Genomic DNA, 16,220 nt, shown 5'->3' on the forward strand with positions numbered 1-16,220 from the left:
AAATAAAAATAATAATAAAAATGTAAAGATGAATATGTAAATGTGTTTAAGTAAAACATTTTCAAAAATATTTTCATTTTATTTTAATAGTATTTATTTTTAAGGAATTAACTTTGACTCGGTAGCAAATTGAGATTCGAGTGGTGAAAGGCACACAGAAATACCAAATTATATGGTTTCAATAAAACCATAACCAACTAAAAGCTGAGAAATTAAAAACGCTGTACTAAACTTTAAAAGAGTTTTAAAATTGCTTAAATCAAATTTTCTTGATTCAAAAAGCTTCAATTCCACTTTTTACGGTTCTAGATAGCTGTGAAAACAAATTCGTTATTAACTTTATTTCAAAATATGTGTATTATTTGGAAAAAAATAAAATAAATAAAAATAGTATAGTTCCCATGTATCAGCATAAACAACCTTCTTACTTAGTTTAGGGACGATTAGGATGATATGGACCAAGGATGTTATGTGCAGGACAGGGCCGGATTTAGAAGATGAAAAGAGGCCCTAGGCTGTTCCACTGGTGAGCCGATGTATTTTGAAAACTCAGAAGTAAAAACTACTGGAAAAAGTCGGAATTTCTTCCTAATTTCACAGGAAGGCTGCAGTTTTTGTACTTAATTGTTAATATTGAGGCCAACCCTAGATTGTGCATCATGGGTCGATCTATTTTGAGAAGACAGAAGTAAAAACTACTGGAAACAGTGGAATTCTTCTCCTTATTTCTTAGGAAGGCTGATGTTTTTGCATTTGATAGTTAATATTAAGGCCTACCCTAGATTGTACATCATGGGTCGATCTATTTGGACAACTAAGAAGTAAAAACTGCTGGAAAAAGTGGAACTTTTCTCCTTATTTCATAGGAAGGTTGCTGTTTTTGTATTTGATATTTAATATTAAGGCCTACCCTTAGGGCCGGAATTAGATGAAAAGAGGCCCTAGGCTATTCCACTTATGAGGCCCTTTTTCACCTTCCATTTTTAAGTTTGTAAATTACATGAGAGAAAATGAAATATATCACTACGGTGATACATTACTAAAACAGCGTTTTAGTTTTTACTGTTTTTTTAGAATAGTGTACTTTTAATTTAGCTAACAATTTGAATGTAGGCCCCTCTTGATCTTGAGGCCCTAGGCTGAAGCCTAGTTAGCCTATAGTAAAATCCGGCCCTGGTGCAGGGTAAAATAAAGAAGAACCTGCAGCTTGTGGAGAAATAGGAAGACATGTATAATTATTTTGTGATTGTCCTCCTGGAAGGGAAGGATCGTAGGTGGCTATTTCTCGGTAGAGTGAATTAGAATGATTATCTATTACAATAGAAAGGAGATTCAGCAGACAGTTTTGGATTAAAGATTCATAATGCGATTACGAATTAGATTAGATTGTGATTAGTGAGTCTGAGAAATTTGTTTCTTTTAAAAATTTGTCTGCAGTTTGTTGACGTTTTACAATTACAGAACAGAATACACGTGGAGAGGTAATTCTGGATTGACAATGTCAATCACAATAAATAATTACAACATGAGTAAGTTTGAAATTATCTTATAATTTATTAATAAATGCATTTACAACAGAGTTACAAATTGATAGCTTACGTTTCAAATCATTCTTATTTTAAAATATTGGCTTAAGTAGTAGGAGGTAAACGTAACCAGTCGGTATGTGAAATTTTACAAGAAACAGTATTTAAAACGCCTTCTAGAAGTCACGTTGATTCTGCCTTTAATAGAGAAGTTCAACACCCTCAAAAATATCTTTCGTCTGTACCAAATTTCAGCTTCTTTTTCGCTTTATACTGCCTGCGTTAAACAAGAAAGTTTAGAATTATTAATTTAAAAAAAATCATTTAGATTTTTGCAAATTGTCTTCAAGCTTTCTTTTGCTTTTTTAGTTGTTAGCAACAGGTATTAATTTTATTCCCGGTTTCTTAATTTCTTAATGTAATGACAGATCTTTTTCAGCAAATGAGTGATAAAATACTTGTATTTATTTTTTTAAAAGAACTTCGTTATTCGGTGTTTTTTAATAAAGAAAGTAACATCGTTACTGGTAACTATTGTTACATAGAGTAAAGCTACACTAAAATAGAATTGTAGAGTGAAGTGATTTCAGGTAGAATGAGAGAGAATATGTACGTTAAATTTCATTAATAAAGTATTCACTTACAAAACCAACCGAAGAATTGACAAGCCCGCACTATCTAGCGGCAAAATAGGTAACTAACGTGTACCTCCTGACAATAGTTCATTTCATTCCATTACTTAGTTGTGCTCACAGTTCCATTTTTTTAATTAAAACATTTTGTGCTAATTAAAGCACTTCTCTAATAATCTAAAGACTTTTCGCGTGTAAATAAATAAGTTTTCATTTACAAATAATAATTAAAAAAAAGTGACCATTATTTCACTAATAGATGGATAGGTTTGGCTTATACAATAATTTAAAAATGTTCATTTTATTTCAATTTATTCTTTCCTTTCGGAAAAAACGGTTGATTTTCGGGCTGTGTCATAAAATTGAAGGCAAAAGAATGCAAAGACTAAAAAATGTACTTTGGATCTGTTAATTATTGCAATCATTATTCTTATTTATTTCCGAAGTAGCCAGAGATAAGTTCTCAAAGAAGTAAGTACAGAATATAAAATATATAATAACCAATTAAACTGGTGTAAAAATAATGTTGACACCTCCTTTTGGAGCAATTAAAAATACCGATTTCTCATCTAATTCCAAACTTCGGCCATATTCATTTTCTTTTGACAATTGTAAATGAAATTTTGAAATTAATGCAACCAGTGCAACTTTCATCTCAGTCTGAGCAAATTTATTTCCTAAAAATGAATAAATAAATTAACATACTCTTATAAATTTTATTTCACTCATAAAAATTGAAACTAATTTTACCTAAACAAGTCCTAGGTCCTTCGCCAAATGGTAAATAAGTGAACTTATTCATTTGAGATCGTTTTTCTTTTGTAAACCTTTCTGGTAGAAAGTGCTCCGGTTCTGGATAGTATTTTGGATCTCGATGTATACCATGTACAGGTATGAATACTTTAGTCCCAGGTTTAACTTTGACACCATCCATCAGGATTTCTTGGACACAAAGTCTTGATAAGAGATTCACAGGTGGATATTTCCTTAACGCTTCTGCAAAAAGTGTAACCAATTTTTAGTGAAAGGGAACGATTAAAATATATGGGAAAATTAGTGATGAAAAATAATGTAATTATTGTAACTTACCAACGACAACCATATCTAAATACTGCAAGGACCATAGTTTATCAAAATCTAATTCACTAATATCTTTAACAGCTGTTTTAATTTCATCTCTTAACTTGTTTTGAACTATAGTATTGAGGGCGATTTCAAACAGAGCAAATGACAGAGCGACTGAAGTTGTTTCTACACCGTCAATAAAGAAGGTCATGCAATTTGCTGCAAGTTCTTGATCTGAGAATTCTAGAAAAAATTAATCGCAAAAAGTTAAGTCTTTTAAGTTAATTTATAAAAGGTATTGAGTCTATTTTATGTTATTTATTGGAATGGTTTGTTCAGGGTAATTCGACCATAAAACTGAGATGGATCGCACCAGGGATCAGGAGCCCCCAAGGAGTAAATAGACTTAACCAGTAAACGCGGACTTCGGAGGGCTTTTGTATGTCGAGTGGTGGAGTAGGATATACATTTTCTTGGGGAGAATGGGAGTTAAGGCGATTCAGGAGTCGCCATGCCATTCTATCGGCCGCTCCATCCGTCTGGAAGTTCCTCAGAGAGCCTGGGTTGTCAAGAGGTGGTATTGGGACAAGATATGTCCTCAATAGGAAGATTATCCCTTACACCTTGAACCCTGAGATTTCTCAAGAGCGCTTAAGCGGTTACCATTGCAGGTTATTCTTTTTAGAACACTCCCAAACTTTAAATTTGGGGCAATTTTGGAAATCTGAGTTACACTTCGCTGCGAGGGGATGCACGAAACAGCAAGCAGATTATATCTAATTACCAGCTCCCGGACCTTACGTAGAACTTGCATTGGGAGCTTGGCGTGTCTGGGTAGTTAGCAAGAATTAGAGGGGAAGCATTCCTCAGAATGTTTATTGAGGGTAATGGTAGTTCTGTTCGTCCTGGGCAAGACGTTAAACTGCATCCTGGGAGTGCAGATCTCACAACAGTAATAAAGGCTATCTGTCTAGAAGAAAGAAAACTCCAAAATACAAGCATGAGTAGGCCACGCTAAGACAAATTCCACTATTTCCTCAAAGATCTGTTGTGACATCTTTTAGACGGTCAATCTTTTGGACGGAGTCGCAAATATCGACTATCTTTGTTAATTTCATGTGTAGGGATTGTGTGAACACCAGAAATAATATCACAAGTGTCAATTCTTAATTTCTCCAATATATCAATGAAAAAGACTCTTGCAAATCGACATATACTAACGCTTCATGTTTTCTTGCAGCGCTTTATTATTATATGCAATCAACAATTGTATCATATCCTGCCTAATCAATCCACTCTCATTTCTATGGTTCATACAAGATTTCGCCATTTCGATAAAAAAGTCCTCTACTTTTTTTGACATCGTTCTTGAAAAGAAAGAAGAAGAAAATATTAATAAATAATGTGGCCGTATATCCGATATACTTAAGAAGTTAACTCTAGAAAAAAAAATGTTGTACCTCCATCGAAATATATTGTTAACAAAGGGCAAAAAGAAAGCAGACAGACAGGCGTAATTCGCTTCAGATTCCACACCAAACAATTCTCCAGTTGTGTATATCTTCAAAGGTGAGTTTTCATCAAAAAATGAATCCGATTCCACACCAAACGCACAGCTTCCGACCACATCGTTAGTGTACAATCGGGCCAACTGTTTCATCTTAAATATAAACAAAGTATTTTACTGAATTACATTGAATTTTCATAAAATAACACCTCTTCCTAAAATGATTTTTTAAAAAGAACAAAAATATTAAGGAACACCCACCTACAGTTACAACATATTATGGGAAGTTCGTTTAATAAATTTAAAAAACTTCAAAATTTAAAATATTCTACACTTCAAGAATTTATAAAACGACTGAAGCTTCTAAAGATTCAGTTTTTGAACTAATGTAAGTAAAAATACGAAATACTTACTTCAATCGATTTACCTAAATTATTTTCAATGTATTTGGCAAAATTCATTCCAATTTTGATCATTTGCGGTACCATACTTTTGATCTTAACCATGCTGTGTAGGGGCGTGTGAAAACTTCTTATTTGTTTCCATCTAGAGCATCAAAAATACTTGAGTAAAATACATGATTTCATACTGAATAAATTCTGGATAAACAAACAAAAAAAACAAAACAATACTCTTGTAATCCTTTAACACCAAATGGATTGTATCCAAGTAATGGATCAATTTTTTCACTCAATTCAAATCCATTATCACAGAAACTATTGAAATCTTTAACTAATACAGTTTTAATTAATTCTGGATCTCTGATTAAAATCATTGGCTGTAATGGAGCGTAGAATCCGATCAATTTTTTGTCTTGATGTTTCCTGTAAAATAAAGAAAACGCTTATGATAGATGCAATTATAATAAATCACAAACTTAGAGAAATTAATGTCAGTTTATGTCAAAAAAAAAAAAAAAAAAAATACTAACATTTTTGGGCTGAAAATGTGCAACTATTCAAAACTGAACATCAAGAATCTGCCATCGTGACTCCAAAAATAACACATTAAGTTTGGTCTCAATTATAGTCTAATTATAATTTAAGTTTGTCTTTGGTTTTAAAAAGTATCACGTAAAATTATTAAATTTTTAATCCATTACTTTTAAATTTTAATAAAAATTTACTGAATATTATTTCTAACAAGTTTAATAATATTGAAACTGTTCAAAAAAGTTTTGCATATTGTGAAACAAGAAGTTCTAGACAATGAAATAGAAAAAATTGTGTAATCTCTTTCCTTTAAAAAGTTTTTGGGAAAAAAATGTCTTTTGTTTTTACAACATTGAATGGTATGAAACAGTTTGGTCTACTTTAGATCAGTTAATATAAATTTTTATTATGCAAAACCTTTATTGACTAATTTATACTAAACACGTACGTAGTTTGGTTCGCTTTGCTAGATAGTATAATAGTTCATTTTGTACTTGTTTTCTTTCATTCGAAGTGCATTAGGAATGCTAATCTCATCAGGGAGAAAAATATATTACATATTGTGGCAAAAACATTGAAATAGAAGTAAAATGTAGTACCAAACCTGAAAAATCAGCATCGGATTATGGGGGAACTTTCGAAACCGGTCAGAATTAAAGATAACAACTGTGTGATGGACACATAACAATCAACAAAAAACATTTAGGTACTCCATGAGTAACATAGAACGGAGATGTCAGGTTTATTGGTTTGATGGGCAAAGAGGTAGGTAAGTTGTTTTCATGGTTGAAGCATACTAAATAGTAAATTATGCTAATATTTTGTTAGGTCATGTTTTATTTAATTTACTTTAGAAAAAATGATATAAAGTGAGATCATTACTAATTAGAGATGGTCGAGATTGTTTAAGAGAAAATGATGTAACTTCATTTCTCTAAAAAGCATTGTTGGATCATAAAGGTTTTAAAAAAGTGAATAGAATGTAAACAACGTTACATAAAACAACAGTCAATTTCAAGTGCGGTTATATAAAAGTATTCATAATAAATTATTACATTTTTTAAGAGTCAAGGCCAATTAAATCTGCTTGACTTTCTTATGAACGAGCAGATTTTTTAGTGATGTTCACTGCAGTATGAAATGCTGGTTAAATACGTCCACGATTAAATCAGATTTAAGTGAGCAAAATTGTCTCGTAATAAAAAGTGCCGAGTTAGTTCTATGTAATTGCACAATGTATGAAATCTGTGATTACTTTCTTCACCAATTGTTGTGATGTTATCGCCTGGGTTGTAGGTCGATATTATTAGAAAACCTTATGCTAGATTTATGAAATTTTTAAGATAAAATAACGTATAACACAATCTTAATTAAAGAAATTTTCCTTACTGATAAAATCCAGCCAACGTTTCTCCTACAGTTTTCTTAGTTAGCAGGCATTCCTTAACACTACCAAATGGAAATTCTGCAGGAACGCTGGCAATGCCACATCTCTCCCAATATCTGTATCTGTTTTTGATGAATAACCAAAATAGTATTGCTAGTGCTGAGATTAATGATACTATTTCTAGTAGCATATTAATAGTAGCGTTAAGAAATATCTGAAAAAAAATTGAATTGTGATTGTTCATCAGTAAATCTCTGAGTGCATATTTTTTGTTTGTTTGTTTTGAAATTAGATTTGTGCCATTTGCTGGTGAGTATTAAACTGCTTCATACTTTCGCTAAATGATCTCTTGAAAACGTTAAAAACGTTCAGAGCAAACGTTGGAAAAAATGTCATTCCCTCAGGAAGGACCGACTATTCAGAACAAGCCAACAGTCACTACTAGACTTAGGTTACTCTTCCAGGCAAATCTTAAGTAGATGAAAAATGCGGGGATTTTAATACAGATTTAAAAAAATTACTTTTCTTCAGCACCTTACAGAATATCATGATCTATCAATTTTTGTTTTTGTCAGAGACTTTGATTCTAGCATTTCAAAATATTATAATCTACTTCACTTAAGAAAGAATTTCTGCCGAAATGAAAGAACTTCGTCAAGGTCAAGATAACATCAATTTAAAAAAAAAATGGATCCTAAGATCCTATCCATTGAAACGATTACTTCAAGAAATACTGAATGTTAAGCCCACCAAAAGCTATGAAGCTATTGAATACAGGAAGAAACCACTCCATAAGTATAATATCCTTGCTGTTTTGTAACTAATGGCTCTAAGAAAATTTATTATCAAGGAATAAGGAATTAAGGGGAAATTTATTATTATCTTAGAGTTTTTTCAATCTTTCAATGCCTTGGAAGGCATATTCGAGCTTAGACAAACTATTGTCTGATACAATGTTAGGTGATGTTCCTGCAGTGCCGCCGCAGAAAGCCCAGCCAATTGGACACTTGATTGCATATGTTTAATCTTCAGTAGTGTTCACCAAATGCCGAAGAACTTTGTATTTAAAAATCACCATACTATCTAGATTGTAGTAAGTATTCAGCTTCTTTTTACAACGTGAACGTTAAGCAACGTTAGCTTTTTACAACGCTACAATTTGTTGGATCATTTTGAGCTAATTTTGCAATATGACACAATCATCTGTAGCATCAGGCAAAAATAATGATTTTACTTTCTCAATCTCCAGTAAATCGTCAATTTTGCCCACTCGCTCCATTAAATGTTATATAGACCTACCTGCAGGAATTACCATTTTCAAGATGCAATCAATCTCAAAATATTTTTTTTAATTGTGAAAAAAAAAATTTAGAACCTTAATAAGGGGTTATTTTAGAGCTATGATGTTCTTCGACATTAAATGGAGCTGAGGTAGACAACAACTCTTTGGATAAAGAAGCATTATTTCCTCACAGAGTACCCGAGGAATGCAATAAACTGTTTAGCTTCTTACTCTGTACTAGATGAAAGTATGACCCAAGATATATAAGGTATCCATGCTAAAGAAATCTGTAAACACCAGAGTAAAATCCACGCATAGAAAGAAGGTTTTTACTGATTTTCTCACTTCTCAAACTAACTAAAAACCAAATAACTATGATATTGACTTCAAACGTTTGGCAGAAATTATAATAACGTGAATAGTTTAAGTCAGCGTCATCACTCGTACCAAAAGAATGTTATAAAGAAGAAAAATAATGCCACTTACCACATTAATAATAGATTAAGTAATAATAATTGAAGCACTTGAATTCTAACAAAACCACATTGTACGAGTTACAAGCACTTACTTTTAGGCACACGTGTAAAATGATTTCTATTATCTACTCAACTCCAAAATAACGTTCAAGGACTTCAAGTTTTCATCCCTACCCAATAGTTTTTCGTTTTGCGTGTCGCTAATTGAGAACGTTATTTAAAGGGAAATTATCTTTTCAGCGAAAAAAAGGTAATGATAACAATAATGTATCTAGGTCTTTTTGTAACATCAAATTGTTTACTATTATTATTGATTTTAAATATAATTGTTTTAATACAGGAAGTTGAAAATTACAATTATATAATATATATCGTTCTGTAGTGGCTGTTAACAACTTACAATTTACAATTCGTCAATTTGTTTGTTATCTCTTACTCAATGGTCGCAACACTAATGCTACTGCAAGTGTCAAAGGCGGAAATTTATCCAAGCAGAGTGAACAATTTCCCAAAAATGATTCAATGAAGACTTCTTTTGATTTCAATTTAATTATTTTTTTTTTTTAATTGTTGCCCTTTTGGTTCTATACGTATAAAGAACATGCGGCAGGAATATGGAGTTCACACCAAGAAATATGTACATCGATGTAATTGAGTCGTTACTAAGAGATTTTTAAGAAATCTTTGACTTCGTTTATATTGCTTGACACTATGATGATCTGATCCTTCAAATTCTACTCTGCAGACGGTATAACGATGACATCATATTTAAATATAAATTAGTTCAATATTTAATTTCCGACTTTTTATTTCCTTTTATAGTCCAAATTCTTTCTTGTAATACTACGAGACAATATAAGATCATTAGTAGGAGAAGCTAATACGAGTATTTATTTTAAAAGTGAGAAAAGTTGAGTTTCTCCTCAGCTCTAACTGTAAAGTTAGACGAAAAGGCAACTCGCTTAAGATTAGGCAAGAATATTGAATACGGATTCAAAGCCGAGGAATAGAAAAGTGTAAAAAATACAGGATGTTGACAAAAACTAACTTTTTCTTTTAATTTAATTTGTTTACCTATTTTGGAAACAAGATAAAGGTAATATGAGATTCGCACCTAAATTATACAGGTGCGTTAGAATGTTTAAGTAATCCGGCGGTATCCCTTATAAAAATTAGGATTAGATTAGGACAAATTATTGTTTCACATTTATTTTAAATGAATAGTATAGTAATATAATTTATTTAAACATATTTCAAGAAAATAGATAAATAAATTCATTTAGATACTATAGTGGAGTGAATGTTATATCAACGTCTCCCTTCGGCGACGTCAGAAACAGGCTACCATTATCACATTTATAGCCCTTCGGATTCGCAGTCTTTATGCAAAATTTGGACAATATTGCTACTATTCCAATTTTGATTTCCAACATCCCAAATCTAAAACCTGCAAATGAAATTTGATTATGTTATCACATTGATCTAAAAATTAGAGCTTAAAAAAAAAAATATTTCATTTTTATAAAATAAAAACATTTAATATAACTTACCTAAACACATTCTAGGTCCCTCGCCAAAAGGTAAATACGCCATTTTATTCATATCTGTTCGTTGTTCTTTAGAAAATCTTTCTGGAAGAAACTTATCTGGTTCTGTGTAATATTTTGGATCCATATGTAAACCATATAATGTTACAAATAACTTTCTACCTGGCTCGATTTGTAATCCATCTAAATTAATTGACTTGGTACATGTTCTCGACAGAATTTGTATAGGTGGATGCAATCGTAGGGTTTCTGAAATTTATAGAGATGTTAAAAAGTTTAAGTTAAGAGGTATACACGACCAATTTATGTGTGACTTGGAATTCGCCTTGAAAATCAAAAACCGCCAAAATTTGTAAATGATAATTGTAAATAAAAAATGAATCTCTTTTGAATTAATGCCACCTAGGATTCAAATTAAGAAAAAAAGGATATTTATGAATTTTTTTAATGAATGAGTACTTCTTAAATCTGAACAATTTTCTGAAAATGAATTAATAAATATTATGCTGAATTTAAACAATCATCATAATTAGAAACTTCTTAAGAAATTCTTCTAGAAAATAAATATGACTCTTACCAGAAATAACCATTTCCAGATATTCCATTGTCTGCAATTTGTCCAGGTCTAATTCACTCATATCTTTAATTGAATTCATTATCTCTGTTCTTAACTTTTCTTGTACACGACAGTCACTAGCAATATGGTATAATGCGTAGGTTAAAGCTGGTGACGAGGAGTCTACAGCATCTCCGTAAACTGATATACAAAGTGCGGCAATTTTTGCGTCAGAAACTGAAATTTCATAGGGAAAAATATAGAAACATTATTTTTATTTATTATTAATCTGTTTTAATACAGCCATATACAGGGTGACCATGGTTACAGGCTCCACCCACATTTTTTTTTAAACGGCGGGAAATTTCGAAAAAATAAAAAACACCTATTTAATCATTTTTAGCCTAGTTTATTTTCAGTGATTGACCCATTTTTTTAAACCCCTGCCTAGATCTTGACTTCGCCACTATAAGTGCTGGTGCCACTACAAGCAGAGCGTGGTAGTCCAGAGCTTTGGCTTGCCTATCCGTTGATTGTGCCCAGTTTGAACAGATTCTTTAAAAAAAATAACGTAACTTTGACAGTAAACTGAAATTTGTTTTTCATATTTTAAATACCCATAACTTTTGAAAAACCTAACCGTTTTCAAAAAAATTTTTTTTGTTGTTTTTAGGAGCTCAAATACTACAAAAATATGCAACAAAAAATATAACGTTCCATTTGAAAAACAAAAGTTGGATGCTGTATCTCGAGATACAAGGGTTTAAAAAATGGGTCAATCACTGAAAATAAACTAGACTAAAAATGATTAAATACGTGTTTTTTATTTTTTCGAAATTTCCCGCCGTTAAAAAAAAAAGTGGGTGGAGCATATAACTCTGGTCACCCTGTATATAACAGTTGAAGTTTGACACAGTAAACATAAAAATTAAACAGCATGGATCACTAATAACTTAGAAAATAAAGGACATAACTTTTTATAAACATAATAGAATAGTGCAAATAATGATACGACGTTCCTTCATTTTTCTTTCTCACTTATGTATATATTAACAAATAAAACGAATACAAACTAAGATGAACTAAATCAATAAACTAAAAATATATTAACTTTATAATAAGAAAAAAGAAAAGTGACAAATCAAATGAAGAAAAAAATTAAATGAAAAATAGCACACTTTTAGATAACTAATACATAATGCAGCTAACAAAATGTTAAATTGTTGAATATTTAATTAACTTGATACTCAGAATAGGAATGATGGAACATTGAAGTCATCTGATTGTACCCAAGTCTCATATAAACAAATTTTATTTAGATTTAGTAAATTTTGAATTTCAACGCTTATGTGATAAAAGGCACCAATACCTCAGATAAAAATACAGAAATATGAAAAGACACTTTGACACAATTTACAAGAATTATCCAGCCTTCCTTTGAGAATTAAAGAATTTCTGCCTAAATCGTGATAGATGAATATGGCTTCCCAATTATAATTTAGTTCTTTAATATTAGGCTCACCTACCTTAATTTTTCCTTCCTGAAAATGGACATTTTTTATTCAAAATAATCTCTTAAAAGAAAATAATATGGAAAGTAGACCAACATTTTTTATTCTCCTGTTCAGCTTTGCTCACTACTGTCATCACATATTGCAGGAAATCGGCTCTTACGATATTATGTTTCTTTCTGTATTCCGCACAGGATTTATATAAATCAATGATCATTTTCTCTACATATTTTGAAAGGGTCCTAACCAAAAAACAAAAAAGATTTCAGGATTTCAATATTTTAAAAAAATATAAAAGAAGAAATAAGAATGAAAAATAAAATTATTTTAATAGTTTACCTCCATCGAAAAATTCTGCCAACAGTCGGTGCAAAAAAGCCACTTAACACTGCGAAATTAGCCTGGTTACTGTCAACAAACATCTCACCTTTTGTAAATTTAGTATAAGTAGCGTTTTCTTTGAAAAATGAATCCGATTCCACACCAAATACCGAAGATAATGCTAAATCTACTGCATAATTTCTGACCAGTGATTTTACCTAACAAAAAACAAGAGAATGTAAACAATAAAAAACTATTATTGACAACTCAATAACTTCTTGCGAAGAAAATTGCAGAGACTTGTAACCAACTAACATGGATCACCATCAACTATAACAAATTTTTCGCATACGTTCCTGTAAACTGTAAACCAAAAATGAAAAACCTTCAAGTAGGTGTCTTTATTTTCTACTGAGTACTGTAGTATGACCATCAACTTTCATTTCTGACTATAAGAAGGGGAATTTCTAATTCGTTGTCGATGAGGAACGCTCCCTCATTATAGGCAATCTCTTTCAAAAAAAACAAAAATCAATTGTCTTTCACAAACAAATTATTCCATCGACTCTCGTAACCACTCACTTGAAAAAATGGTTACCAAACTAGTCTTTAAATTTCTGGAGATTAGATTTATTTCTCAATTTTATTTTTTTGCAATGGATTCTGAGGAAAACAACTGTAATTATAAGTATTGCATTCAACAGTTTGGAAACTTAGTTAAAAATTGCTCACAGTTTAAGTTTAGGCAAAAGGCATATACAATGCTTCATAATAACGAAATTCAAAGTGGGAACCAGTGCAGTTTGCCCACTTGCAGCAGAATGCAACAGTATAAATTAGTTTTACAAGTAAATTTGCATAGGGCTAAATAATAATTTTAGTTGCCAAAGTGTACCGGTACCGTAATAATCGAGAAGTTGCAGTATAACTGAGGGAAATAATAATTTAATTCATGTATGAATTACCTCTAAAGTTCCTGCATCACATTTTGTACGAATATATTTCGTCATATTCTCCGCTGATCTTATCATGTCCACAGACATTGCTTTAAGTTTACTGATTGTCAAGTTTTGAGTATGCATACTTCGGCTAGCTTTCCATCTGGTACATTTTGGCGAGCAAAATAAAATGTAATCTTACAGTAATCTTCCAATACATAGTTCCAAAAGTACTAAAATGAGCATAAATTATTTTACCTCTCCAATCCTTTCTCGCCAAAAGGATTGTAAGCTAATAATGGATCAATATGTTTTCTAACCGTTAATCCACCATCACAAAATGAATTGAAATCTTTAATCAAAACTTGTTTAATTAATTCTGGATCTCTTAACAATATCATCGGCTCTAATGGTCCATAGAAACCCATTAGTTTTTTATCATTAAATTTCCTTAAAAAAAGAAAGAAAGATATTAAATAATTAATTCAAAACAAATTTAAATAAATAGTAAATTATTAGAAGTTTATTGTTTTGCTTAGTCAAATATTGCTTACCTGTAAAATCTGGCCAACGTTTCTCCAATAGTTTCCTTCATTAGGATGCAATTTTTTAAACTGCCATAAGGAAATTCAGCAGGCATACTGGCAATGTTAAGCCTTTCCCAATATTTATATTTCCATTTTACAAATCCACAAAACAGAACAATGGCCGTCAAAACTGTGGTTATTATTTCAGTTAGCATTTCAGTACGAAATCTTTTTAAAAAACAAACACTGCAAAAATTAACTGTTACAAATCAACTGAGAGCCTTTTTCTTTTTGAATTCACTACTAAGTTTATAATGTTCACTGCATTATTAATCGAAATGATGCTGCTAAAGAATCTAACAAGCAAATGGTTGAGTTAAACTAAATCTTTCAGTTCAGGTCTTATTTACAGTCGCTTCAATTATTGCATTCAATTGAAGTAAATTAGCATGATACAGGGGGGCCGCCTATTCCATGTGGCCATGACATCTCCTACAAAAAAACCATCACTCTAAATATAAACCTGTGTATCCTCTTGCTTCTTCTTTTTGATGGAAATATGTAATTTATAAATACAAACAATTGAAATGTAAATAAAGTTATAAAATTGGAATTTCGTATTTTCTTTCATTTCAACAACCTTTTGTAAAGTTTAATTAATATTAAAGGGTGTTCACTTGATCTCCTTCTCGTGGTGCTCCGTGGAATCTGCAATAGAGGCAGCACTTCTACAGCAACCTGAGCCATTTTGTTTTTATAAGAAGTAGAAAAAAAGCGGGCTTAAACAATTCTAGAAGGTAGTAATTAGAGCTGTGGACTGATTCCCATTCGCTCGAGCTCCTGTCATGAGAAACAGAATGAATAAACCTGGCTCATGTGGATTTTATTTTCAAGAATTTTTCGCGAAGAATCTAGGCGGAATTGGAAGAAAAACAGAAGTTGCCAGAAGAAATGCAGCGGACAGTTGACCTTGGATGACATATTTTGCTGTACTACGTTTGAAATCGCAAAGAGGGAAATGTTATAATTTAAATACAAAAAACTTGTTTACATACGAAGTACGCAGAACGAATGTACAGATTCAATTTAACTTTATTTATAATCATTAGTTACAATTATCATAAAATGTATATTACATATTCATAAATGAATAAATACATTATTTTGATTCTATTCCAAACAAGTCTTATGATTTATCTTTATTATATTCTTAATTCTGAGTAATCACATGCACATGCACATTAAAATAGAAAAATACAAAGTTAGTGATGGTTACTGTTGAAATTTGAATCACGGAGGTAAAACAATAATTAAGTCTTGAATTACAGAACAGTATTCGAGATTATGAATTGCACACAGTTAATAACAAATAAATTATTTACCAATAATGATTCATTTCTCAATTGTAATTTATGTAGTCCCTTTAATTGAGTACTTGTAGTAAAATACTTTAATAATTATATGTCATAAAAATAAGCATATCTATTTTACATTACATACATAGAACGTTGTGGGAAGAACACCTAGATTAAGAATGTAATTGAAGAAAACTATATTATTTTATTGTGAACAAGATTAATTATTTCCTATTAATTTTAACTCTTGTCTACTAAATAAAGTAAATTAACAATCAATTTAACAATATTTTTCAACGTTATGCTTAATTGTCCAGTTTTTGATGACCAACACATTACAATTGTACTACAGGTAAACATATATTTTAATATCGCAAGGAAATTAGTATTATGTAATTTCGTAGATTTCTCTGGGGTTTCACGTTTAATTGATGCCTAAACCTTTCTATTAGGCCATACATAATTTAAATCTGAGGTTTTATTTATTAAAATTGAGGTATTAAAAGCAATAGAATACAAAGAAATAGGTAATCTGTCATCAGTTCCTACCTAAAAACAGGGAAAAATGCGAAATTGGTATCAGAGGAACATAATGCAATAGGAGCTTGCAGCAAGTATTTGGTGCAACGGTATTTTCAGATTGGATGAAACAGTCAGC

General features: G+C 31.0%; 2 protein-coding genes across 2 annotated transcripts; both read right to left on the reverse strand.

Moving 5' to 3' along the window:
• Positions 1 to 1,530: 1,530 nt before the first annotated feature.
• LOC141460411 (cytochrome P450 6k1-like) lies at positions 1,531 to 8,975 on the reverse strand. The gene is made up of 10 exons (XM_074140381.1): positions 8,818 to 8,975; positions 7,052 to 7,263; positions 5,363 to 5,554; positions 5,144 to 5,276; positions 4,684 to 4,883; positions 4,445 to 4,590; positions 3,248 to 3,466; positions 2,909 to 3,154; positions 2,660 to 2,835; positions 1,531 to 1,803 (listed from the first exon to the last, which is right to left on the reverse strand). The coding sequence occupies exons 2-9, from the start codon at positions 7,237 to 7,239 to the stop codon at positions 2,663 to 2,665; spliced, it is 1,497 nt and encodes a 498-aa protein (XP_073996482.1). The 5' UTR covers positions 7,240 to 7,263; positions 8,818 to 8,975; the 3' UTR covers positions 1,531 to 1,803; positions 2,660 to 2,662.
• A 1,025-nt stretch (positions 8,976 to 10,000) lies between these two features.
• On the reverse strand, positions 10,001 to 14,596 carry LOC141460412 (cytochrome P450 6a22-like). The gene is made up of 8 exons (XM_074140382.1): positions 14,235 to 14,596; positions 13,939 to 14,130; positions 13,708 to 13,843; positions 12,761 to 12,960; positions 12,518 to 12,663; positions 10,932 to 11,147; positions 10,358 to 10,603; positions 10,001 to 10,254 (listed from the first exon to the last, which is right to left on the reverse strand). The coding sequence occupies exons 1-8, from the start codon at positions 14,420 to 14,422 to the stop codon at positions 10,094 to 10,096; spliced, it is 1,485 nt and encodes a 494-aa protein (XP_073996483.1). The 5' UTR covers positions 14,423 to 14,596; the 3' UTR covers positions 10,001 to 10,093.
• Between the last annotated feature and the right edge of the window lie 1,624 nt (positions 14,597 to 16,220).

Source organism: Rhodnius prolixus, unplaced genomic scaffold (genome assembly GCF_049639745.1).
Source record: "Rhodnius prolixus isolate KJV_2025 unplaced genomic scaffold, Rpr scaffold_6, whole genome shotgun sequence".
In the NCBI taxonomy this organism is placed as follows: Eukaryota; Metazoa; Arthropoda; class Insecta; order Hemiptera; family Reduviidae; genus Rhodnius; species Rhodnius prolixus.

Excerpts from the sequence above, each read along its gene's own strand:
- LOC141460411 (XM_074140381.1), bottom strand. The coding sequence starts at position 7,239 with ATGCTACTAGAAATAGTATCATTAATCTCAGCACTAGCAATACTATTT. Across the intron at positions 4,884-5,143 it reads ATTTAGGTAAATCGATTGAA|ATGAAACAGTTGGCCCGATT; the intron begins GTAAGTATTTCG and ends TTTATATTTAAG. Across the intron at positions 2,836-2,908 it reads AGGACCTAGGACTTGTTTAG|GAAATAAATTTGCTCAGACT; the intron begins GTAAAATTAGTT and ends ATTCATTTTTAG.
- LOC141460412 (XM_074140382.1), bottom strand. The coding sequence starts at position 14,422 with ATGCTAACTGAAATAATAACCACAGTTTTGACGGCCATTGTTCTGTTT. Across the intron at positions 13,844-13,938 it reads GGCGAGAAAGGATTGGAGAG|ATGGAAAGCTAGCCGAAGTA; the intron begins GTAAAATAATTT and ends AAAATGTACCAG. Across the intron at positions 10,604-10,931 it reads TCTGGAAATGGTTATTTCTG|AAACCCTACGATTGCATCCA; the intron begins GTAAGAGTCATA and ends TATAAATTTCAG.